Source organism: Bos indicus, chromosome 1 (assembly GCF_029378745.1).
Source record: "Bos indicus isolate NIAB-ARS_2022 breed Sahiwal x Tharparkar chromosome 1, NIAB-ARS_B.indTharparkar_mat_pri_1.0, whole genome shotgun sequence".
Lineage (NCBI taxonomy): Eukaryota > Metazoa > Chordata > Mammalia > Artiodactyla > Bovidae > Bos > Bos indicus.
This window is the reverse complement of record NC_091760.1, coordinates 67,855,803-67,880,234: the sequence shown is the minus strand read 5'-3', so window position 1 is coordinate 67,880,234 and position 24,432 is coordinate 67,855,803. Positions and strand designations below refer to the sequence as shown.

Here is a 24,432-nt window from a genome sequence, read left to right as displayed (position 1 = left end):
TAGAAGATAAAGTGGAAGAAAAATCTCTCAGAAATTTAAACAACAACAAAAAACAAGAAATGAAAAGCAGGAGAGAAATAAAATAACAGAAAACTAGAGGATCAGTGCACAAGGAACAGTGGATTGGATTAATAAGCGTTACTAAAAAGAGAACAGAGGAAAAGATAAGGAAGACATTAAGGATGAAATACCATAAGAAAATTTGCCAAAACAGAGGATGAGTCTTCACATTGAAAGGGTTGACTGAGTTCCCAAGAGAGACCTGCACTAAGGCACATCAGTGTGAAATTCAGTATACTGTTATCAAAAAGATGATTTGAAAAGTTTCTAGCATTCTTTTCTAAAGGAAAAAAAGAAAAAGGTCACTACAAACGATGGGGACTGAGAATTACACCAGACTTCTCAATAGCAACACTGGAATCTAGAAGACAAAGGAGAAATAAATGTCTTTAAAATTCTGAGTGAAAATTATTTTCACCTTAGAATTCTATACCAAAACAAGTATGAAGATAGAATGAATCAGACATGCAAGAATTTTAAAAAATTGATCTACCATGTTCCTTTTCATAGGAAGGTACTGAAGATGTGTTCTACCAAAATAAGCCAATAATTCAAGAAAGAGAGAAACATGGGACTCAGCAAACAGGAGAGGAGAGGAGGTAAGTCCCAGGTTAACAGCCAAACAGGAGGACCAGTCCATCCTGGGGCAGGAGGAAGACAGTGGGAATTAATAGGTTCTCTGAACCATCTGTGTGTACAGTTAGCAAGTAATACTGAGAGAGAATGATGGACATTTGGGAAAATTCAGTGATAGGTACATTACAAAACAAGCCAATGAAGAAAATCGAGACAACTATTCAGCCCAGGAGAAACAAAAAGTTGGTCAAGAATGGAAACCTTGTCAGAACAGGCATATTTCATTGATTCTCAGAGGCGTATGTTTTCACATTTTACTGAGTCTGAAATCAGGCCATGGCTTTCTATCAAAGACATTTTACAGTCACCATTGGCAGACTGCAGTCTTGATGGAGTTGTCTCTAACTGTACAGGCATGAACTTGGTCATTATTCCTGGTGTGCTCATCCAGCAACAGCAAGCCACTGACATTTCAGTTCACAAACCATTTAAGGATCATATGAGGAGGGACTATGAGCCTTGGTTTGTCAGAAACCTTCTGTGGAGACCTGCTGATAAGATCAAGAAAGCACCAGCTCAACCTGTCAAGTGGGGGCAATAACTTGGAAGAAAATTCTGGAAACCAAAGAGAAATATTCTTGAAGAATTGCTGCATCATGGGCTTCCTGGGCAGTTCATAAAATGATGGTCTAAAACAAGCAAACAAAACAACAAAAAATGAGCACTGATGACGGAATAGAAAAGTAACTCAGAAGAGATGAACACTCTGAATTCAAAGAAGGTTTAAAAATACTTAATAAATTTTGCTTACATTTTTGTTTTTTGTATGCATAAAATTAATGTATGATTAAATGTATATCTAAGTAAAAATACTTCCAATAAGCTTACATTAAAAATTTAAGTAATAAAGGAATTTGCCAGCATGTTTTCCTTCTTAATGATTCATATTACAATCAATGGTGTCCTACATTCAGTCAAATCTAGGGTTCTAGTTGGTAGCAGTGAATAATTTTCACAACAATATAAATAATGGTGTTGATTTTAAAGCATTAGATAATATATTAAAATACCTAATTATAATAGGAGAACAGGGAGAGGAGAGGGGTGGGGGAGAATGGAGATGGGTAAGTGGAAAAAAAATATTCACCTCCATAACAGGAAGTCAGAAGATGAAGTCTGAGATTGATACATATTTCTGAGAAATTGGATTTTTAAAAACATGTATAGAAAAATCAGTTCAGTTCAGTTCAGTTCAGTCGCTCAGTTGTGTCCAACTCCTTGTGACCCCATGGACTGCAGCACGCCAGGTCTCCCTGTCCATCACCAACTCCCGGAGTTTACCAAACTCATGTCCATTGAGTTGGTGATGCCATCCAACCATCTCACCCTCTGTTGACCCTTTCTCCTCCTGCCTTCAATCTTTCCCAGCATCAGGGTCTTTTCAAATGAGTCAGCTCTTCACATCAGGTGGCCAAAGTATTGGAGTTTCAGCTTCAACATCAATCCTTCCAATGAGTATTCAGGACTGATCTCTCCTTTAGAATGGACTGGTTGGATCTCCTTGCAGTCCAAGGGACTCTCAAGAGTCTTCTCCAACACCACAGTTCAAAAGCCTCAATTCTTTGACGCTTATCTTTCTTTATATAGAAAAATAAAAGTCTAAAATAATTGTCCTTGGGAAATGGGATTGGTGTGTGAGAGGAGTTGTTCCTGGAGTCTTTTAAATTATTTTTTCATACTATTTAACTTTTTCAACTCTGTGCATCATTACTTTGATAAAAATAATTTTTGAAATAAAATAAAAATAAATAAAATGACTCAAGCCAGTTCTGTGCTGTAATCATTATAAATATACACATTCTTTTCAGGCCATATGTTCTAACTTTTGGTTTGAGAAACCTACTCACAGTGAGAGGCTGCACAATGTAACAGAGAGAGCTTAGTTCCAGTTGTCTGGGTTTGCATCTTGGGTTTGTTGCTTACTAGCTTTGTGACCTTGGGAAAACTGTTCAGTCTTTCTGAGCTTCATTTGCCTCACCTGTACAATGAAGAGAGAGGTGTATCAAGTGTCTGTCCCAGTGCTCAGCTCCATGTGACTTTGTCTAACACCTTTTGATTGTACACACCTGTCCCCCATGAGTCCCCAACCCTCACAGTGGGATTCCCATCCCCTTAGAAATAAAGTTGGTCCTTTTGAAATGTCCCTGTGCTCAGGGACCCCATGAAGCCCCTTTGTCCACACTGTCCCCTGCAGCACAGTCCCACTGTCCAGACTTTTAGGCCTGGACATCTGCAGTGTATGTGGGTCTTTGCGCTTCTCTGCCCCTAGAGGCCCTGAGTTTGCTTATGTCCCTCTTTCCTCTCACATCAGGCTCAGTTTGGGAGCTGATGGGTGCTGAGTATGACAATGACTCCCTTGTTCCTGTCCAGGTGAAGCCCACGACTCTGTGTCCAGATGCCAGGGGTCATTTGCCTTTCTCCAAGGAAAGCCTGGGAGCAGAGGCCTGAGCTCCAGGCATGGCGTGGCAGAATAAGCCCAGCCTGGTCATCGATCTGATAGGGGCACAACCAAACTTGCCACCTAGCTCCCAAATCTGGGGTCGGCCAAAGTCAGCTCTCCGTCTGCCCAGGGGTGCTGGGGCTGCGACTTTGGACAGCAGAGAACAGCTCTGCCACTCTAGCTCCTGCCACCCCTGCCCCTCCCACATCCTAGGCCCTGGGAATTCAGTAGACAGTGACTGCAAGCCTAGAAGGCTTCTGCTAGAAATTAAAAGCAGGTGGTTTTTGTTTTTTGGTTTTTTTTCTTTTTGCTCGTTTGCATGGAGGAGCTGCTTGTTCAGGGCTCCCTCTCCCAGGACAGGTAGGCAGTTCATGTTTATACATGTGACCCAGAAATATGTAATGAACCACACTCCGGGGCTGACATTGCCTGGATGTGAAGGGTATCTTTCCTCCCCAGTTGCTCTTCAGTGGCTGGGAGGAGTTTCAGGAAGTACAGGCGGAGTAGATTCAGGGGAAGGAGGTCTCCTGGGTGGGGACAGCTCTGTCCTCATGCCAAGGGCACTTGAGAACACGAAATGTCCTCTGGGTCCCTGAATGGAAGCTGTGTCCCCCAAACATCATTCCACAATAGAGCATGAGCGATGCTACAGGGAAACAAGCTGCCTGCACAGAGGTGGGCGGAGGGTAGCAAGTGAAAAAGGGGAAGTGAGACAGTGGGATAAAGAGGGGAAAAGCATACTTAGCTTTTGAACCAGGAACGGAGGTTCCAGTCTCTGTCTCCCACATCCCAGCAGCAAGTCATAGAGGACTTTGCAGGGTTGCAGTGGGAAGGTGACATTGTTCTTCTGTAGCTAAGGTTGGCAGCCCTTCTGCTTCCCATTCATTTAAGGAACATCTAGTATATAACTGAGGCATGTTTCCTGTCTCCTACTCAGGGCCTGGGGTGGGACTGAGGGTCCTCTTTGGCTACTCGCATCTCCCCAGCTGACCTCGGGGAGGAAGGGCGGGGGAGGCCCCAGGCCAGAGCCACATGGGGATGATGGGGGATGAAGGGGTTGTTACTTCAGGCCTCCTCAACCCGAGCAGGTGTGGAGGGTGTTGGGCCAAGAGGATGTCTCTGGGTAAGGAGGTCTGGCAGCCCTGCTGGCCCGCAAGGATGCTGTGAGAGGAACCTTACCCTGCAGGCCATGGCTGGCCATCTCCCAGCTCTCTGTCTCCTCCAGCCCGGCCACTGCCTGCCCTGGCTGCGAGTGACACAGCTGTGTGATGTCTGTGTGCTCCTCCCACAGGCCACAGAGTGGGCCTCCAACGAGGACACGCGCCGCTCCTGCCAAAGCAAAGGGAAGACTGAGGTAGGTGGCCTTGGTAGGCAGGGGCCTGGCTTGGAGCTGGCAGGAGGCCCATGGTGGCAGGGACAGAGGGTCACTGTGTGGGCACGAGGCCACCTGCACGGGAGACCCAGCCTGAATGAGCCAGGGGCTCCTGGTGTAGTCAAGAAGGCAGCCTGAGCATCTGAGTGGGCGGTGAGACAGAGAGCTGGCCTGGGAGGGAGGGGTGGGGGAGGGGGACAGTCACAGATGCTCCCTCCACTTTGGAGTGGGGTGCATCGGGGGCAGAGCAATGCTCTCGAATATTTGTGGCACAGTGGAGTGAGGGAAAGACACCTAGCTCTGCCGTGGAGAGCTTGTCCCTCTATTGCTTCCCCTTTCTTGCTTCAGGAGGAGTGTCAGAACTACGTGCGAGTCCTGATTGTCACTGGCCGGAAAGTGTTCATGTGTGGGACCAATGCCTTTTCCCCAGTGTGCTCCAGCAGACAGGTGGGGGCTGCGTGGGGTCGGGCAGACAGAGGGGGACACCAAGAGGTTCTCTCACTCAGGCACACAGCCTCAGATGGAGCTTCCAGTTCAGCACATAAACCAAAACAAAAAGGATGCCCAATTAGATTTGAATTTCAGATTAAAAACAGACAGTATTTTAGTATAAATATGTCCCATGCAAGATTTAGGATATACTTACGCTAAAAAACTATTCATTGTTCATCAAAATTCAACCTCACCTTGGAGGGTCCTAACTCTGGGAACAGCCTCTGCCCTCCATGGTAACTGCTCCCTCAGAGGGACTGTGGGGGGCGATGAGAAGGAGGTGGAGGGAAGGAGAGGTCCAGAGAGACCAGGGACCCAGGAGAAAGCAAATTCCAGGGAAAGAACAGGCAGCCCCAAGGTCTCAGGAAAATAGCCCCATCTCCCCATTGTCCCAGGTGGGGAACCTCAGCCGGACGGTGGAGAAGATCAATGGTGTGGCCCGCTGCCCCTATGACCCACGCCACAACTCCACTGCCGTCATCTCCTCTCAGGGGGAGCTCTATGCTGCCACAGTCATCGACTTCTCAGGTCGGGACCCTGCTATCTATCGCAGCCTGGGCAGCCGGCCACCACTTCGCACTGCCCAGTATAACTCCAAGTGGCTTAATGGTAAGGAGACCCAGCCCTAGGGCTCCCCTGGTTCTAACCCAGCCAGCCCACCCTTAGTTTCCTTTTTGCCCAACCAAAGTGGGCAGACACTTGCGCAAGGACCACAGCAAATCAGAGATGGACTCTGGATGAAATCATGGATGTCCTGAGGACCCAGAGCAGATGGAGGGCAGACTGTGAGGGGAGAGAGAGTTAGGAATTGATGAAGAGGAAAGGTTACAGGAAAGAAGAGATTGAGGGATGGTATTAGGAGTTTCTTGCCCTTTGGAGTTGAATCCCTGATTCTCCACTGATGAGCTGTGTGACCTTGAGCAAATGCTTGACTTCTCTGTGCCACAGTGGTCTCATCTATAATATGGGGACAATCATAGTATGTACCTCATAGCTTGTTAAGAGGATCCAATGGGCTAATCCATATAAAGTACTTACAGCAGTGTCTGGAGCACGGTGAGTGCTCAGTCATGCATGTTAACTATCATTGTAACTGCACTTTGTGTTGGGGGTGGGAACAGGGTTAGCGCCCCCAGGTCACCAAGCTGGCGGGGGGGTGTAGGATGCCCATCTAAGGAAGTGGAAGTGGTCGAGTGCTCCCAGCTCTGTCTTCTTCCTCGTGGCCTGACCCACCTCTTGTTCCTCTTCTGTCCCCAGAGCCAAACTTTGTTGCAGCCTATGATATCGGGCTGTTTGCATACTTCTTCCTGCGGGAGAACGCAGTGGAGCACGACTGTGGACGCACCGTGTACTCTCGGGTGGCCCGCGTGTGCAAGAACGATGTGGGGGGCCGCTTCCTGCTGGAGGACACTTGGACCACGTTCATGAAGGCCCGGCTCAACTGCTCCCGCCCGGGTGAGGTCCCCTTCTACTACAACGAGCTGCAGAGCGCCTTCCATCTGCCCGAGCAGGACCTCATCTACGGGGTCTTCACCACCAACGTGTGAGTCCTTGCCTTCCCCCCATACCCTCCCCTGGATGTCAGGGACGGGCTCTGACCTGCCTTCACAGCCTGGTGGCCTTGGGCAAGTCCCTGTCTTCGTTTCTCTTTCTGTAAAATGAGGATGGCCGTGCCTTCTGCCCTGGGTCCTTTGAGGATTTTGTGGCTCACTGCCTTTAGGGAGGTGAGCACTTGTTCTGGGTCGCTGTGACAGGCAGGCCTAGGCCAGATGTGAGGAAAATAAAAGGAGCTGGATTGTGACTCCATGAAAGAAGAACTTGCTGGGGATGAAAGTGCAGCAGGCTGCCTTTGATGAGGGGGTGACAGCCCTGGGAGGGTCCTCCAGCTGCCCACAGGAGACGCTCAGAGAGGACTCTACCCTTCCAACTTCAGAACTCCATGATCCCACTAAATCTAACCAGCAGAGTCTTGTCACAATCCTGACTGCCCAGGAAAACACAGGCTGGGAATTAGAAGGGTAACCCCCCACTGAGATCATGAGTCTGTCCTCCACTGCCTCCTTCTGTGTATAGGCTGATCCATTCAGGTGACTTTTGTACAGAGAATGCTGAATGGGCAGCAAAGACTGAGAAACGAATTTGCTGTCCAGCATGCTGAGGAGAGTTCCCAGTAAGGACATCAGAAACAGAGAGTGGTGTTTGGTACCTAGGGCCCAGCTAGCAGCACTGGATGAGAGCCAGATTAGCCACAGAATGGATGGTTTAGGGGATGGACAGGGGGAGGGGAAAGCAGGGAAGCTGGAGCAGAGAAGCCTTCCAAGCTAAGGGACAGACATGCAACACAGCCATGTGGTATGAGCTTGGAGCTGACAGCTGGGACTTAGTGACCAGTCCACTGTCAGCAGTAGAAGGTAGGCAGCTGTGAGCAAAGGGCAGGAGTCACTGGAAAGGCATCAAGGGAAAATAGCAATGTTAGTATAAACTGCAAATTGTTTATGTATTGTGTGCCTTCTCCGTGGCCCGGGTTCTTGTCAAGTGGAGGTGAGGGTGGGAGACATGCCAGTGAGCAAGAGCAGGCCTGACTCTGCCCATAAGGATCTTGCATTCTCGAGAGGGTCATTATTAAATGCCCGGTTTGAACTGCAAGAAAATCTCCAGAGGAAAACGGCAACGTGCAGAGAAGCTATGATCACTATGGAGGGGTGATGATCAGGGAAGGCTTCCTGTAGGAAGTGATATCTACAGGGTGACTGGGAAATAACTAAAGGACAGGAGCATTCCAGCCTGAGGGAACAATATGCACAAAGTTTTGAGGTGGGAAAAAAATGTTTGAGGAACTGAGAGGAGACCTGTGTGGCAGGAACCTGGTGGGTGAGGAGGAGAAAGACACGAGAGTTGGCTGAAGGGCAGGCATGGGCGGATTATAGACGGGAGGGCCTTGTAGACTTCTTTAAGGGTTTTGATCTTTATCCTAAGGGTAAGGAGAAGTTGCTGGAGGGTTTGAAGCAGGACAAGGGCTAGCTCAGATGTGCATTTGGCAAGTCACTCCAGTTGCCGCGTGCAGGATGGATTAGAGGAAACTGGACACGCTGCAGGGACAGTATGGTGTCCTGGCAGAGAGTGGGGGCTGCGACCAGGCAGAGGGGGAGTGAAAGGCACATATTTGGGAGAGGGGCTAAGTGCAGAGAACAGCCTGGTAACATTTGGTGTACTGGTATCCTCTCTCCAAACTGTCCACATCAGACTCAGAGAAACATTTGTTTCCATGACTGAAAGGGATCTGAGAGGTCACCTGGCTGCAGGTGTTGAGCTGCAGCATAGAACACTGGTTTGGTAACCAGGTTGTTGTTTTTATTTTCTTAATAAAATAATAAAACAGAATTGACAGAAAAAAATATCAGAGTATAATGTATTTAGTAAGGTGATACATTGTTTCGTGAAAATGCATTGCGAATGTGTGTGTCTAATAGTATGTGTGTGTCATACTGAGTTATCATATAAAATGTATTTCTTACGGTGGACCATGAACTAAAATGTTCGAAAACCATTGACTTTATTTGCCCTCCCACTGAATAAAGGAAGGGGATGAGAAGCGCAGAAGGATCCACCAGTTTTTCTCATCCATGGGTCCTTTTTTCCTAGAGGGTTTCCAGAGGGTAAGGACCACGTCTCCTCCTTCTGTGAGAGCCCCGTGATACAGAAGGCCCCAGACTCATCATAGGTGTTTAGTAAGCCCTGGAGCTGTGCCACACTGACTTGACAGCTGGAGGTTGGATTTAGGGGAGGGTGCCGAGGCCTCCAGAGAAGGCAGCATCCCGCCATCTCCTGCCTTTCAGAAACAGCATCGCTGCGTCTGCTGTCTGCGCCTTCAATCTCAGTGCCATCTCCCAGGCTTTCAATGGCCCGTTTCGCTACCAGGAGAACCCCAGGGCTGCCTGGCTCCCCATCGCCAACCCCATCCCCAATTTCCAGGTACCGCTTCTTCTCTCCTTCCCCTCCCATCACATACCACCCTCCCCCAGACTATCAGCCACAAGCTGATGCCCAACTACTTAGTGTAACCACCAAATGTGTCCCTGCTGGTCTATGCCCATCTGTGGGGTCTGCAGGGGTTCCCTAAGAGGGTGGTAACCTCAAGACTGTGGAGCGAGAAAGGAAGAGTGGATGGGATGCAGAGCAAGGGGGCCTGGTCTGAGCCATCTCTAAATGTGACCCCTCACCTCCTGAGAGGGAGGGAGGTCGGAACTCAACCCTCCTCAGTATAGGGGGCCAGGGGTGGGGGGCACACTCACAAGCTGTCTGGCCAGGAGTTTGCTCTCAGTCTACCCAGCATGGGTAGTGATGCCCAGAAGGTCTCTGAGTCAGAGCCTAGACATGGTGGTATGAGCATCCCCAGTGTGTGATGGAGAAGCAGGAAGAGCCACAGGACAAAGAAAAATACAGATGGTTGACTTTCATATCCATCCAACTTCCTGCCCAGGACACAGAATGGAGCAGGGAAAGACCTCAGGCTTTTCAGTCATAGAGTCCTGACCCAGATCTAGCCCTCTCTATGTGTGACCTTGGGCAAGTCACTCAACCTCCTTGAGTCTTTACCCTGATCTGGCACATTGGGATAATATCACCAACCTCATAGACACATTGGAGGATTGACATGCACCTGACCAGGGTCCGTAGAATGATATGCACCTGACGTGCTCAGTAAATGACAGTTGCCTTCCAGCTTTGGTTTAGAAGGCGTAAGAACCTTGAGATGAGAGGGACAGGGAGAGGGAAGGCGGGGCTTGGCCCAATGTGGGGGAGGGGCACCGACAGCGACAGCATGAAATAACAGGACACTTGTTATCCACACTCATATGATCAGCTTTTGGATAATCAAGCCCCTTTTTCATCTCCCTACCCTCTCCACCCCTGGTAGGTCTCTCCTCCCCCATTTTCTCAGCTTCACTGTCCCTTAGTTCCCAAAGATGAGGTATCTTCCTGGAAGAGGGTGCAGGACCCTTAGCGGGGATGTTGGGGGTGGGGAGCAGGGGTTGGAGAATCAAGGACTGGGTAGTGAGGAAGAAGGAGGGGACCCGGGATCACGGCAGCCCGGCAGCTGGGCACGCGTGACCCGGCTCCCTGCCGCAGTGCGGCACCCTGCCGGAGGTGGGCCCCAATGAGAACCTGACGGAGCGCAGCCTGCAGGACGCACAGCGCCTGTTCCTGATGAGCGAGGCTGTGCAGCCGGTGACACCGGAGCCTTGCGTCACCCAAGACAGCGTGCGCTTCTCACATCTCGTGGTGGACCTTGTGCAGGCCAAGGATACGCTCTACCACGTGCTCTACATCGGCACCGGTGAGGCCGCCCCGCCCCGCCTGTGCCCCGGGTGGGAGGGGGTGGAGGGGTGGGGAACTGGGCTGCGAGGTTCCGGGGCCACCCTGAGGTTCAAGGCCACCCTGATCTGGCCTCTCCAGAGTCGGGCACCATCCTGAAGGCACTGTCCACGACGAGCCGCAGCCTCCGCGGTTGCTACCTGGAGGAGCTGCACGTGCTGCCCCCCGGGCGCCGGGAGCCACTGCGCAGCCTGCGCATCGTGCACAGCGCCCGCGCGCTCTTCGTGGGGTTGAGCGACGGTGTGCTGCGCGTCCCGCTGGAGAGGTGCGCCGCCTACCGCAGCCAGGGGTGAGTGGGCACCGCGCCACGGCCGGCGGGCTGGCGGGCCGGATTCCCAGCGCCGATCTCTGTCGATCTCACTGGGAAGTGGAGATCCAACAGATGGAGCTTCGGAGTCAAGGTACCCCTGGGGTGGCATCCTGACGCAGTCACGGATGGTGTGCCTTTGGACAAGTCACTTCTCGGAGCCCTGGCTTCCTCCTCATAAATCTCTGCAGGGTTTTTGTGAAGGCTGGTTGGGATAATCTGCGCAAACCACTTATCACTCTCCCTAGGGGGAGGATGTGTTGAGCACAAGGTGGTGGCTGTTGTTATCCCTGTTGTCAAGCCCATAGTGAAGGCCTGGCGGCCATCTCCATCCGATTTATTCTCAGTCCCTTCAGTTCAGAGAGGGGGCTTTATCTTTGAAACCACAGTGCTTACTACCCAGATGTGAGGGCAGATGGGAGGCTATGCTTCCCAAGCTTGCCCTTCTAACTTCCCCACTTAGAAGAGGCAGAGAGATCTGGCGTGGGTAGGGTGGAGGTAAGGAGCCAAGTGGAGATCCGACATCCCAGCTGCTTCTGCCATCAGTTCTCCAAACTTTAGCTTCTAGTGGATCCACAAATTTGACAACAATGACGCTGGCATTTAAGGGGAAACAAAACCTGTCCCAAAGCCAAATGCAGATGTACCTCAGACTCCTAACCACTGGAGGCTACCCTGAGCCGCTCCCCACCCCCATTATGGAGATAATAAAAAATTGCCTGCAGCTGGTATAGCCAAGGCCCCGTGGGCTCCTGTGGCCTTTGCAACACAGGGACCTCCTGGCTGTGCCCATCTGTTCTCAAGATTTGGGAGACAAATGGCATGCCTGCTGCCAACGGTTGTTTTCCAGTCCCGGCAGAGGGTGCTAGGAACTGAGGATGGGCCTGGGGGGCTGGGGAGGAGGCTGGAAGGTCATGGGTTGACAGGGGGTGGGGCTGGGGGTGGGCTGGGAGTGGAAGGCAGTGGGCAAACACCCAAACTTCCCTCAGTCCTAATGCAGGGTTCCATCAGCAAAGCACCAAATGTGCTAAGCCCTCCCATGCTCAGAGTTTTTTGCGGGCTGTCGGCGTGAGAAGAGGGAGGCCAGATGAAACAGGCCTGGAACACTCTCGTTTCTTTTAGGGCTCTGGTTGGTGAGAGAAGCCTTGACATTAATCTGACTGACGTGTGGGCAGAGACTGGGGTATAATGCAAGGGGCTTGAGTGGTGGAATTGGATACACCTGGGGCTCCACTGAAGCGTCAGCTATACCAGCTGTATGATCTTGAGCAAGTTACTGAACCTTTTGAACTTTGGCTTTCTCAGTGGGAAAATAGGGGGAAATTGTGATGAAGCAATTTAATTTTCCACTCTAGTATTCTTGCCTGGAGACTCCCATGTAAAGAGGAGTCTGACAAGATACAGTCCATTGGGTCGCAAAGATTTAGACATGACTGAAGCAACTAACACACACTGAGATACCAGGGGATAGGACTTGAATGCATGAATTCGGGGAGATACATTTTAGGCCATAACAGCTGAACAGATAATCTTCAGACATACAGTTTTCCCACCTCTGCTGCTAAGTCGCTTCAGTCATGTCTGACTCTGTGCGACCCCCATAGACGGCAGCCCACCAGGCTCCCCCATCCCTGGGATTCTCCAGGCAAGAACACTGGAGTGGGTTGCCATTTCCTTCTCCAATGCATGAAAGTGAAAAGTGAAAGGGAAGTCACTCAGTCGTGTCCGACTCTTTGTGACCACATGGACTGTATGTAGCCTACCAGGCTCCTCCATCCATGGGATTTTCCAGGCAAGAATACTGGATTGGATTGCCATTTCCTTCTCCAGGGGATCTTCCCAACCCAGGGATCGAACCTGGGTCTCCCACATTGCGGGCAGACACTTTACCATCTGAGCCACCAGGGAAGTGACTTAACACGCATGCTATTTAATTTCGGCAAACAAACTGTAAGGATTGGGAATAATGCTCATGAAGTGCCTAGTCCAGCAAGTGAGTTATCGTTGGTAACTAATCATCGTTGGTCCTAGTTCCTTTTTTTTATCTCTGCGAATGCATTTAGGGGCCATCAGCCTCCTGGGCTCTCTGGAGTCTCAGGATCTGTGACATTGAATATAGACAGCACTGCTTGGCAATGAATCATGGTGTTTCCCTCATATCTTGTCTTCTTTAACTCTTGTGTCATTATTAAACTTTTCACATGTATCCTGTTCTTTAAGAGGATGTAAATCCTCGAAGGTAAACCCAGTGTCCCAGTATTTTCTATACTCCACCAGGAGGGCCACACCCAGCCCCAGGCGCAAAGTGGCCTTCCACACATGACTGATCCTGAAGTTGATTGATTGTTTGGCCTTGAGAGGAGGTTGGTGCAGGAGAGGAGTGGGACTGGAAAGTGGATTGAGGCCAGCTAAGAATGCCAAGGGAGGATTTTGACTTGAATTCTGTGACTGGGGGCACTGAAGTGGTCTTTGAGCAGGGGAATAGAGTGATGGGCAGTGTGAATAGGTGTTTTACAAAGATCAAGCAGACAGTGGCGAGTAGCATTGTCGCAGGGCAGATGGTTGGCCAGTGTGAGCTGCTGTGGCTCTGGGCCAGATATGATGTAATGGGGGCTGCAGTGGAATGAAAGGAAGGATGATGCCAGTTGTTTCCCCATGCACGTGGTGCTGCAGACAGGGGACAGGGAGGTCACGGAGCATGGCCGGGTGGAACAGAAAGATAGACAGAGGTCAATTTGGAATCTAATACTTTTGGTTTCCTGAGTTTGGGATAAGAGGCCTTGATGTGTACAGTAGAAACCCTACTGTATACTGTAGGTGGATCTAAAATGTGAGGTCTCATTAATGAGAAGTTAACAGAATGAACAGAGGAAGCCCGTGCCGCCAGCAGGCTGTGCGCTCCGGGAGTCTGGGAGCCACCTGCCCATCACACTATATCAGAATGTGTGCTGTAGCGAGGCAGTTTGTCACAGGCTTCTACTGTGTTCCACTATAGACATTTCTTTCCTTTTTCCTCATTTCTTCCAAAGCTGGCAAGAAGCTGAGGACAGGTAAGCAGAGGCCCCTTCATGCCCCCTCCTCTGTCCAGAATCCAGAGGCTTGTCTCTAGACCCCTCCTTTCACTCAGGCAAACTTCAGCCCCATAGGGCATGACCAGGACACTGAGCTGACCACAGAGAGACCAGGGCTCACAGGAGAAGGAGCAGAGGGAATGAATGCTGACTAGCTCTACAAAGCAGTGTTTTATGCCTGAAGAACCGCCCCCTTCCTCCTTCATGCCGCCTTGGAATGAGGGGCCTGTCTTGCCAGCTTATCCCAACCTCCCTCCCTGGCAGAGGGTCTGGGCTCCCTCCACTGCCATTTTAAGTAATGACCACTTGCTCCCAAGCTCCACTGTGGACAGCTCCCTTTGTGAAACTATGGCTACACGGTGTTGGAATCGGCCTCCTTGTAAATTCCACCATCCATCTTTGTCCCGCTTCTGAGCCCATGGAATGAACCTGTTCCCTTTTGTAATGACTGCCTGAGACACTGCAGTAAAAAAGACATGGTGATATATTATTAGTCTGATGGCTAACTTTATGAAAGAAACTCTTTTTTTTTTTTAATGAAAGAAACTCTTAACTGCCACCCATTCCTGCCATCAGAGACACACTGTAACTCTCTTCTGCTTGGAGCTTTAATTTTCTTAAGGACATTCTCTGCTCTGGAAGCTTTGAAGTGGCCTTTGGTCAAAAACAGCAAATGTGGACAAGCAAAGAGCTCAGGCACTGGTGCCAGGGGAGTCTCGCAGGTCCCCTCGGGCAACCTGGGCCAGGGCAGCGCAGGTGTGTCCGTGGAGAATCTGCTCTCCTCTTTCTTCTCTGGGACGACTGAGTGCGGGAGAGGCTGAGGGTGAGGGATCCTGGCTGAGGGGCTATGGCCAGCATCTACTCTGTGTGTTTCTTTGCTCTTTATCCTGTCATGGATTAGAAGAAATACAGGATACCTCATCTCTTGACTTGGGAACCCTGACAAAAGTGGCCCTGGAACAGCAATTCTAAAGGCTATTATTCATTATAATCACCTGAGGAGTATTTCAAAGACGCCAGTGCCTGGGCTTACTCCAGTCCTGAAGGCCCAGAAATAGGAGGGTTTTTGTTTTGTTTGCCTAAGCTGTTTTTAAAAATCCCCAGGAGATTCTAATTTGTACTCAAGACTGGGAACAACTGTTCTAGAACTGGTTAGGCCCTAGATGAGAGAAGTAGCATGAGGCAAACTGCATTCCTCCAGAATCTTCTGTTTTTACCTTGTATAAATCAATTCAAATTTTCTACTCTTATCCATTCTCTCTTCTAGCATACAGTTGTTTTTGATGGGTAGAATCATATGTATTATTATTAATCACTAGTCATGGCTAGTTCTCTTTTTATTATTTAATCTGTACTGCTTGTGGAGTACCATGTCAGTGCTTCTTGAGTTTGATACCCATTTCTGAGAGCTAAGGCAAATACACTCAGGAATGGGCTTTACTGAGTTCTGATTGACTGAGTCTGCTCACAGAAAATTTGGCCCAAATGTCAGCAGGTAAGCAGAACCTCAAAAGCACCGGTTGCTGGGACTACTTTTGCACATGTATTGTATTTAGTCCCATGACATCTAGTTTGACTCATTTGCTGGTGAAACACCCCCAGGCCAAACCACTGATCCTGAATGAAAACATGAGCACCTGTACATTGTATAATTCACACAAATTGTCCTTGAGAGAACAAAGTGGAAACACAGCAACAGATGAGCATTCTGGATTTCCAGGTGGGCCATGGTGTGCTTACTGGCAATCAGCGAGGCTGTCACTCACTGAAACCCCAGGCATTGTCTCACTTATATGAGGTCATAAGTTGCTGGAGCAAGAGACAGCACTGTCTTTGATCTCCTCTGGCAAGGAGGGGAGCCCCACCCTCTTCTTTATAAGGTCTTCATATAACTTCTTTTCTCTCTGGAGCCTGATATGGCTTACTGAACTCACCGAAAATAAAGAACTCCCCTGACAGGTGATGTTCCCTGAAGCTTCAAGAGAAAAGGAAGATTCTATCCTAGACTCACGAAAAGGGGCAGCCCCTTGACTCCTTTGTGTATCCCTTCAGTGCTAGGCAGCCTTGGCCCCTTTGGCCAATGGAAAATCCCTCTGCAGACTCAACTCATGGCGTGGGCTCCCCTACCCTCTTTGTCATGCAGCACCTCCTTCACCCCAAAGCCTCTTCTGCTTTCTAACCTCCAATTTCTGCTCCACTCGCAGTGCGCTCCTAGATTGTCCGCAGCAGGCCCACTGCTGTGGAGCAGCCAGGCCTTGTCAGAGGGAGTGGAAGTTGGGGAATGAAAGGCAGAAGGGACCCAGGGTATCCCCTGAGATTGGCGGTGGGCTCTCTGGGTGTTGGAGGGAACTTCCTTCAGGGTTCAGAAGGTGAGATTGTGTTGACTTAACAATGGATAGCACATCCTGATTCCCTAATTCCCATACTCTTTCCCCGCCTCCTTGAAGTCTTATTGGTAGAGATACATTTTGTTGTTGTTGTTAAAAACTATAGAGGGAAAAAAAAAAAAAACTATAGAGGATACAATGACTAAGTCAGAAGGAGAAAGGAAAGAGAGGAGCCTAGGATATGAGAAGTGGGGGCTTTGAAGCGTTCATCGGTGTGTGAACCGTTCCTCTCCTGGCTTACCGCAGATCGACCAGATTGGCCTGCCTGGGAAGAGGAACCTGGGATGTGACCCCTGCCCCATCCCAGTTTGAGCTTATTCTTATGATGTTAATGCACTGGACACTGGGCCCTGCCACTGAGCAGCACAAGCATGTGGATGTCCAGGTGACCCTGGATTGTGTCCCCTGCTTCTATGCTTTAAGGCATGCGCCCATGTTTACAGTCAGATACAGCCTCCAGCTGGGACACAGAAGCGTAAGGGGAAGAGTGTGGTGGTAGTGGTGGTAGGGGGTGCCTAGATTCTAACCCCAGCTCGGTCATGTAAAATTTGTGTGATCTTTGGGAAATACCTCTTCCCTTCTCTGTGATTGTTTCTTCCTTTGTTTAACAGAAAGGTTGTATTATGGATGCCCACGATTCCCAACCTGGCTCCCACTAGAATCATCCACAAGCTTTTAAACCCCCTAGCACCCACCCAGAGATTTTTTGTCTGGGATGGGCCCAGGTATCAGTACTTTTCAAAAAGCTCCTTTAGTGATTCTGATGTGCAGCCAGGGTTGAGAACCACTGATTCAGATCATCTGTAAGGTCCTTTCCATCACTATAATCATAGCGTCTGGCAGGGAGGTACTGCCTCTTTGGGTTTCTGCTCACCACATCTTCGCCTGTGGCCCTAGATGTGCAGTGTGGAACCCCTGACTCAGGCAAGTACTCAGACTCAGTAGTTTCTTGGTTAAGTGTGCGGGCTCTGGAGGGTAAGAGTGTGAGTCCAGGGTTAGCTCTGGTTTTCCTCCATATAACATGGGGATAATAACAGTACCTTCCTCACTGAGTTGTTGCATTGAGTTAATTCACACTTGTAAAGTGCTTAAAATGATGCCTGGCACACAGTAAGTAGTCAAGGAACTTAGTTACTATTGTGGAAGACATCTGGATGAGAGGGGTGTCCAGAGAGGAGTGTCCAGGCATATTCTTGGGATGCAGATGAGGGTGGGAGTCCAGTGGGCTTGAGGCTCCTGACCTCTGTCTGGCAGGGCCTGCCTGGGGGCACGGGACCCGTACTGCGGCTGGGATGGAAAGCAGCAACGTTGCAGCACTCTCGAGGACAGCTCCAACATGAGCCTCTGGACCCAGAACATCACAGCATGTCCTGTGAGCACCCTTTTGTAGCCCCTACCAGGGACCTCTTCCCCCGAATTCAGGCTAACTGTCCACCAGTGTCCCCACAGGCCTTGTGTCTTCTCTGCCCCTGCCTTGGGTGACAGGGTCCTGCTCTCGATGTGTGTCCACAGGTGCGAAATGTGACTCGGGATGGGGGCTTCGGCCCATGGTCACCATGGCAACCATGTGAGCACTTGGATGGGGACAACTCAGGCTCTTGCTTGTGTCGGTCCCGAGCCTGTGACTCCCCTCGACCCCGCTGTGGGGGCCTCGACTGCCTGGGGCCAGCCGTTCACATTGCCAACTGCTCCAGGTATGTGAGGATACAGGGCATGCCCTCGGTGGCCTTGGAATGGAGTAAGGGGAATAGAGCAAATGGGGCATCATCCCAGCCAGGTGTTTGGACTAAGGGACAGGAAATACTTCAGGGCTGTGTAGGAGACTGGACAGGTGGCTGAGGTCTGAGGCAGGAAACGAGCACTGGGAGAGTTTCCAGGCCAGTGGGAGAGAAGTGTCTGCCTGGTGGTGCTTTGCAGACAAAGAGGAAGTCTGGATAGGCATGGGAGTCACTCCCAGATGATCTATAGCCTCAATAAGCCTTGCAGTCCCCAACTGGAAGGACAGCATGGGATGGCAGTAGCCACCTGATCACTCTGAGATTCTCTAAATGGGGGTTACGGTGCCCTCCTTGAAGGTTGTCGGGCGTGTTAAATGAGACTCTCTCCCTATGTAGAGAGAGAGAGAGAGAGCTGCCTACTACCTACTACACTGCCTACTACCTGGGGACTCCCTAAAGTGGTTAAAATAAATAATCCAAAATTCCAGACACTCTTAAAATAATTTTATATCCATTTATTAACTTAACCATCACAACACCCTCACGGAGTAGGATACAATCAGTATCCTTACTTTAAAGGTAAGAGTATGATGAAACACAGAAGATTTCGATAAATCGCCCAGCCTTAAAAAGCCAGTTAGTTGTAGAACCAAAATTTGTAAGGTCTGCCAGCCAACAAGGCTGAAACAAAGGGTACAGATGGGAAGGGACATCTTCTCTAGGGAAGATGTCCTTTGTCCCTGGCAAGTAGAGGCCATGTCCTATCGCTGTGCTCTAAGCACGAGTACAGCCTGGTGTATAGCAGAAGGCTTTCAATCTATGTTCGAGTGAACAAATGAAGGCAGGAGTACGTCATTCCTGAGATGGTTTGGCTAGGAGCTATTGTATTTCCCGTGAATGGCATTTCCTGACAACAATACAAAACCCATCTATGCAGATGTTATTAGATCGGAGAGGCTATAGGACTCAGAGGGTCATTGTCTCTGTCCCCTCTGGCCCCACCAGGAACGGGGCATGGACACCGTGGTCGTCTTGGGCCCTGTGCAGCACCTCCTGTGGGATCGGATTCCAGGTCCGCCAGCGAAGCTGCAGCAACCCCGCGCCACGCCACGGGGGCCGCATCTGCGTGGGCAAGAGCCGGGAGGAGCGGTGAGTTAGGGTGTGGCTGGAGGTTTCCGCGACAAGCCAAGCCCGAGGTCCCCGACTTCCCGGGGCCCCCCAGAAGGTGGTCTGGATTCTCTGGGTGATCCAATGGACCCTCGTTTTCCCAATTTTCCCCAAGTCTCACAATCCCAGTGACCTCTCATACGAAATGGTGGAGTAATGACTCCTCCCGTTCTGCTCCTCAGGTTCTGTAACGAAAACACGCCTTGCCCGGTGCCCATCTTCTGGGCATCCTGGGGCTCCTGGAGCAAGTGCAGCAGCAACTGTGGGGGCGGCGTGCAGTCGCGCCGCCGGACCTGTGAGAACGGCAACTCCTGCCCGGGCTGCGGCGTGGTGAGGGTCCGGCCGAGGCCGGGGCGGGCGCGGGATGCTTGGACCCGCAGCCCAGGGTAGGGCAGACGGGGCGGGGTCGGAGTGCAAGGGCAGGCCAGGGTCTGCATGGCTGTGAAACAGCACTGGATCTCACCCCGAAGGAGTTCAAGACATGCAATCCCGAGGCCTGCCCCGAAGTGCGGCGCAACACGCCGTGGACGCCGTGGCTGCCGGTGAACGTGACCCAGGGCGGGGCGCGGCAGGAGCAGCGCTTCCGCTTCACTTGCCGCGCGCCGCTGCCCGACCCGCACGGGCTGCAGTTTGGCCGAAGGAGGATGGAAACCCGAACCTGCCCGGCGGACGGCTCAGGAGCCTGCGACACTGACGGTACAGCCCCAGGGCGATGGGGGCGGGGAAGGGGCGGGGTGGCGTGAGAGCTGGGGGACGCGTGGGCGGGGAAGGGTTGCGGTTTGGGAGAAGGCTTAGGTGGCGCTAGTGGTAAAGCACCTGCCTGCCAAATGCAGGAGACGTAAGAGATGCTGGTTCGATCCCTGGATTGGGAAGATTCCCTGGAGGAGGGCATGGCAGCCTACTCCAGTATTCTTGCCTGGAGAGTCCCATGGACAGCTTGATGGGCTACAGTCCATGAGGTCGAAAAAGAGTCGGACACGACTGAAGCGACTTAACATTTTGGCTAAAGCTCAGCCCCCTCTATTCCTCCAGCCCTGGTGGAGGATCTCCTGCGCAGCGGGGGCGCCTCCCCGCTCATGGTGAGCGGGGGCTGGGCCGCCTGGGGCCCATGGTCCTCCTGCTCCCGGGACTGTGAGCTGGGTTTCCGCTTCCGGAAGAGAACATGCACGAACCCCGAGCCCCGCAACGGGGGCCTGCCCTGCGTGGGTGATGCCGCCGAGTATCAGGACTGCAACCCGCACGCTTGTCCAGGTAACCCTCTACCAAGGAATCTTGCCCAGGGAACCCCTCCCCCAGGGAACTCCCAGGCCTACCCGGGCCTCAGCTCAAGCGTGGAGACCACTCCTCCCCGCCCACTCTGCACACGGGGCCCCAGAGCAATTTCTTTGGCCCTGAAAATGGACAGAGCAGCGACTCCCAGGGACCAGACATTTCCTCACCCGCTGTGCTGCTGTTTTCTCTTTCCTAATGGGTTAGCCAGAGAAGGTGCTTAATTTGACATGGAGTTGGTTTTGGGGGTCTTCTCTGCAGCCTGCATTTGCCCTGCCTCCTCTGAGGGAAGGGGGCACTCCCTCACAGTGGGCTGTAGGTAGCCCGGGCAGAGTGACCTGGGATGGGGAAAAGACTGTCTTGGGCCCTGCCTGCACCCGCGGCCCCTCTTCACACACCCCATGCCTTGCAGTGCGGGGTGCCTGGTCTTGCTGGACCGCTTGGTCCCCGTGCTCTGCCTCCTGCGGTGGCGGCCACTACCAACGCACCCGTTCCTGTACCAGCCCCGCGCCTTCCCCCGGCGAGGACATTTGTCTCGGGCTGCACACGGAGGAGGCGCTGTGTGCCACACAGGCCTGCCCAGGTACTGAGTACGTCTGGCAGGATCTGGGGAGCAACTGTGGAGCCTGTCCATCCCCACTATGAGATCTGAGGAGTTAACTTCATCCCAACCCACAACCCACAGAAGGCTGGTCGCCGTGGTCTGAGTGGAGTGCATGCACTGAGGATGGAGTGCAAAGCCGCGACAGGCACTGTGAGGAGCTGGTCCCTGGGCCCAGCGCTTGTGCTGGAAACAGCAGCCAGAGCCGGCCCTGCCCTTACAGCGAGATTCCCGGTGAGTCTTCTAGCCAGCACCTTCACACCCACCCTCTCTGCTCTGAGTCCCCAACTTCCTTCCCCTTCTGAACTATTCTGGGGGGTGCAGGATGAAACGCCAGAGTGGGACGTTCGCACACTTCGGGCCTTTGTCCCTTCTCATCTAGTGGATGGGCCAACCCTTCTTAGAGGTGAGGTTCGGGGGGAGACAAAGGGGAGTGAAAGTCGCCAGTCCCAGTCCCACAGGTTACTGCTGACCCAGGGGTCCTGCGAGAGAGACATACCGAGCCCTAAGAGGGACCCATCCCCTCCCCTCCCTGCCTCTGACACCCACTCTGCTTGTCTTCGTGCAGTGATCCTGCCTGCCTCCAGTGTGGATGAGGCCACCAGCTGTGGAGGTAAAAGGAACCTGCCCCAGCTCACAACGCGGCATTTCTACCCACCACCACCCCTACAAGGAGGAGGCCCACCTACTCCAAAATCTGGAGTCTACTTCTCGATCTGGACACGCAGACCTTGTTGAGGTCCTGCACTGCTTTAGACCATATGTAGGGGAGTCCAGGCAGTTCCGCCCTTGTCCCCCAACTAAGAAGTGGTTGTCTAGTCTGTATTCAAGAGGAGTCACGCAACTCCACACCACTGGCTGCCTCCTCTGACCCAAGCCACAGGTGGTCCTGTGAGACAGGTCCCTGGTGACAGGCCACTCAGCTTCCTTGTTTCTGATAGCTCTGGCCTCAAAGCCCTTTATGTCTCAGAGCCTCCTCTCGGGAGGCAGTTGGTGGGGGGTCTTCACAGTGGCCCTTCCCTTACTTCTGGCCTCTTGCTCTCCCAGGGTTCAGTCTCATCCACCTGGTGGCCACGGGTATCTCCTGCTTCCTGGGCTCTGGGCTGCTGACCTTGGCGGTGTACCTGTCCTGCCAGCATTGCCAGCACCAGTCCCAGGAGTCCACGCTCGTCCATCCCGCCACCCCCAACCACCTGCACTACAAGGGTGGGGGCACCCCCAAGAATGAGAAGTACATGCCCATGGAATTCAAGGTGGGAGCCCTCCTGTAGAAGCAGGGGCTGGGTGAAGGGTACAGGGGTCCTGGCCCTAAGCTGGGCATCACTGGGATGAGCTCTCAGAGGGGGCAGTGGTATTGTGAACAGAACACTGTGTCAATAGCCAGAATGTTCTCTCATCGATGGGCTCCTGACTTCCTTGCCCTGGCCTATTCCCTTGCCCCATCTCTCCTTTTCACCCTTTCTCTCTGGTTCCTTCCTTCTCCCACAGACCCTGAACAAGAATAACCTGATCCCTGATGACAGAGCCAACTTCTACCCGTTGCAGCAGACCAACGTGTACACGACCACCTACTACCCAAGCCCACTGAACAAACACAGCTTCCGGCCTGAGGCCTCACCTGGACAACGGTGCTTCCCCAACAGCTGATATCACTGTCCTGGGGACTTGGGCTCCTTGCCTTCCAAAGGCACAGAGCAGGTGGAGATGGGACGGTGGAGCCAGTTTGGTGTTCTCCCTCTGCAGTAGGCCAGGAACTTGCTGCCTTGCCTTGCGAGGGTCCCATCCGGCTTCAGAGAGCTCTGGCTGGCAGTGACCATGGGGGAGAGGGCTGGCTTCAGGCTGGCATGTGGCTGCGGTTCTGGCTCAGCCCAGGTCTCTCATGGCCTGCTTGCAACCCACCATCATGCTGATCTCCTCTGCCATGTCTGGGCTGTGGACCTGCTAGGCATGTGAGGGAATTGGAGAGTGAGACATCAGGAAGGCTCTTAGGTTTGGGTTGGAAATGATGGCCTGTGTGGCTCTCATGGGCTGAGTCTGCCCCTCTCTGGCTGGCCCCAGGAAGGGCCTGGGCCACATCCCGATTATCTTGGAAAGAAACTAATCTAATGGCCCTAATAGTTCTGGATTCTCTGCCCAGGGCTGGGCCATTGTGGTGCTGCCCCAGTGTGACATGGGGACCAAGGCTGGCCCAGGTTGTCCACTTTCTCCTAGCAGTCTGAACATGGCCCAGGGACGTCCCTCCGGTCAGAGGCAGTGGGGACTGGGGGCTGGAGGCTGATCTTTGCTGAAAAGTCCTTTAATCTGGGCTGGCACATCCCTCAGCCTTTCCTTCAGAGTGCACGAATGGTAGCCCAGGGGCAAGGGAGGCACGAGTCCAGCCCTGGTGCTGCTCTGGAGACTGCCTTCCAGTTGCTGCTCGATGTAGCTGTTGGCTGAGACCTGCTTGGGAGTCTGTGCTGGCCCCTCATCTGTTCAGGAACACACACACACGTACACACACAATCACAATCTGCTACAGCAACAAAAAGGATGTTAGGCTGTGGCATGATTAATTAAAGATGATACCCAGTCTCCAAATGTAACGTTGGCTTCGTGCATATGTTTGTGGGCTCTTCTTGGCATGGTCTGATCAATTAGGGCAATGCACTGGGGTGACAGATGGTCTTCTCACGGTGGGGCAGATGACCCAGGTAGAGTTTGACTTTAATAGAGGATAACTTGCCATTTGTGAATAAATCTCCACACACATGTTGCCCTAAACCCTTGTTGGAAAAGAGGTTACAGATAAACAAATTCGCAAGTAGGGACACAAAGAAAACTCAAGGCAGTACAACAGGAAATTTCTGCCTGTTCCCTTAGCAGCGCTATCGGGCTCCACAGTGGAAATATCTGAGTCCAGCAGGGGAGTATTAATGAGGGGTATTTTATGAAGTATTTACACTGCTGAGTTTAATCAAAATTGACTGAGACATGAGTAAGCCTGTGAGGTGGGGGAAGCCTGCTGTAGTTTTTGCTGGATTAAATCAAAATAGCCTCAAAGTCTCAGCCCAGGAAATCAGTGCTTCCATTTTGGATGAGACTGATGGACATGTTAAATTTAGAGAGCAATTTCCTGGCTTAATTGGCTGGATCAATTCTTACAGGATTCTCAGCAAAGTCTACTTGTAGGTTAGGCTGTAAAGTGTGAGATCCTGGGGATAGATGAGGCAGAGAATCTTGGGGAGGAGAGGAGGAGGAAGGAAAGAGCATTCCGGGCCCGTTTGTCTTGGAGACCTTTGTGCTCACCGGGACAAGGGCAACAGCAGTGGCTTCAGGCTGAGGTGGAGCCCAGTCAGAGCTCAGGGGACATACGAGGATTTCTGGGGATCCCCAAATCCCTTGAATTGGGGATTCCTCACTGGGTTCCTGCTCACCCTGTGAATGCAGAGCTTGTAGGGGTCTGTGCTAGATCTTGGGGTTTTGGATTCCCTTGGACCTCATAGGGACAGGGAAGTTCAAGAGTGTTCCAGGGCCCAGGGTGCCTGCTTCACAGGGGT

At 51.8% G+C, this 24,432-nt stretch overlaps 1 protein-coding gene across 2 annotated transcripts in view; it reads left to right on the top strand.

The window, feature by feature from the left end:
- Positions 1-23,478, top strand: part of SEMA5B (semaphorin 5B) — a 124,061-nt gene extending 100,583 nt beyond the window's left edge. For both annotated transcript variants that reach the window (XM_019956632.2, XM_070788702.1), the window contains 18 exons: positions 4,428-4,490; positions 4,857-4,955; positions 5,396-5,609; positions 6,258-6,543; positions 8,837-8,972; positions 10,131-10,338; positions 10,458-10,665; positions 17,396-17,513; positions 17,654-17,835; positions 18,865-19,008; positions 19,209-19,356; positions 19,497-19,722; positions 20,059-20,277; positions 20,708-20,878; positions 20,981-21,130; positions 21,465-21,509; positions 21,944-22,149; positions 22,385-23,478. In XM_019956632.2, coding sequence (XP_019812191.2) covers positions 4,428-4,490; positions 4,857-4,955; positions 5,396-5,609; positions 6,258-6,543; positions 8,837-8,972; positions 10,131-10,338; positions 10,458-10,665; positions 17,396-17,513; positions 17,654-17,835; positions 18,865-19,008; positions 19,209-19,356; positions 19,497-19,722; positions 20,059-20,277; positions 20,708-20,878; positions 20,981-21,130; positions 21,465-21,509; positions 21,944-22,149; positions 22,385-22,543 — 2,982 coding nt within the window. In that variant the 3' untranslated portion in view covers positions 22,544-23,478. The remainder of the gene's footprint in view (positions 1-4,427; positions 4,491-4,856; positions 4,956-5,395; positions 5,610-6,257; positions 6,544-8,836; positions 8,973-10,130; positions 10,339-10,457; positions 10,666-17,395; positions 17,514-17,653; positions 17,836-18,864; positions 19,009-19,208; positions 19,357-19,496; positions 19,723-20,058; positions 20,278-20,707; positions 20,879-20,980; positions 21,131-21,464; positions 21,510-21,943; positions 22,150-22,384) is intronic.
- Positions 23,479-24,432: the final 954 nt, after the last annotated feature.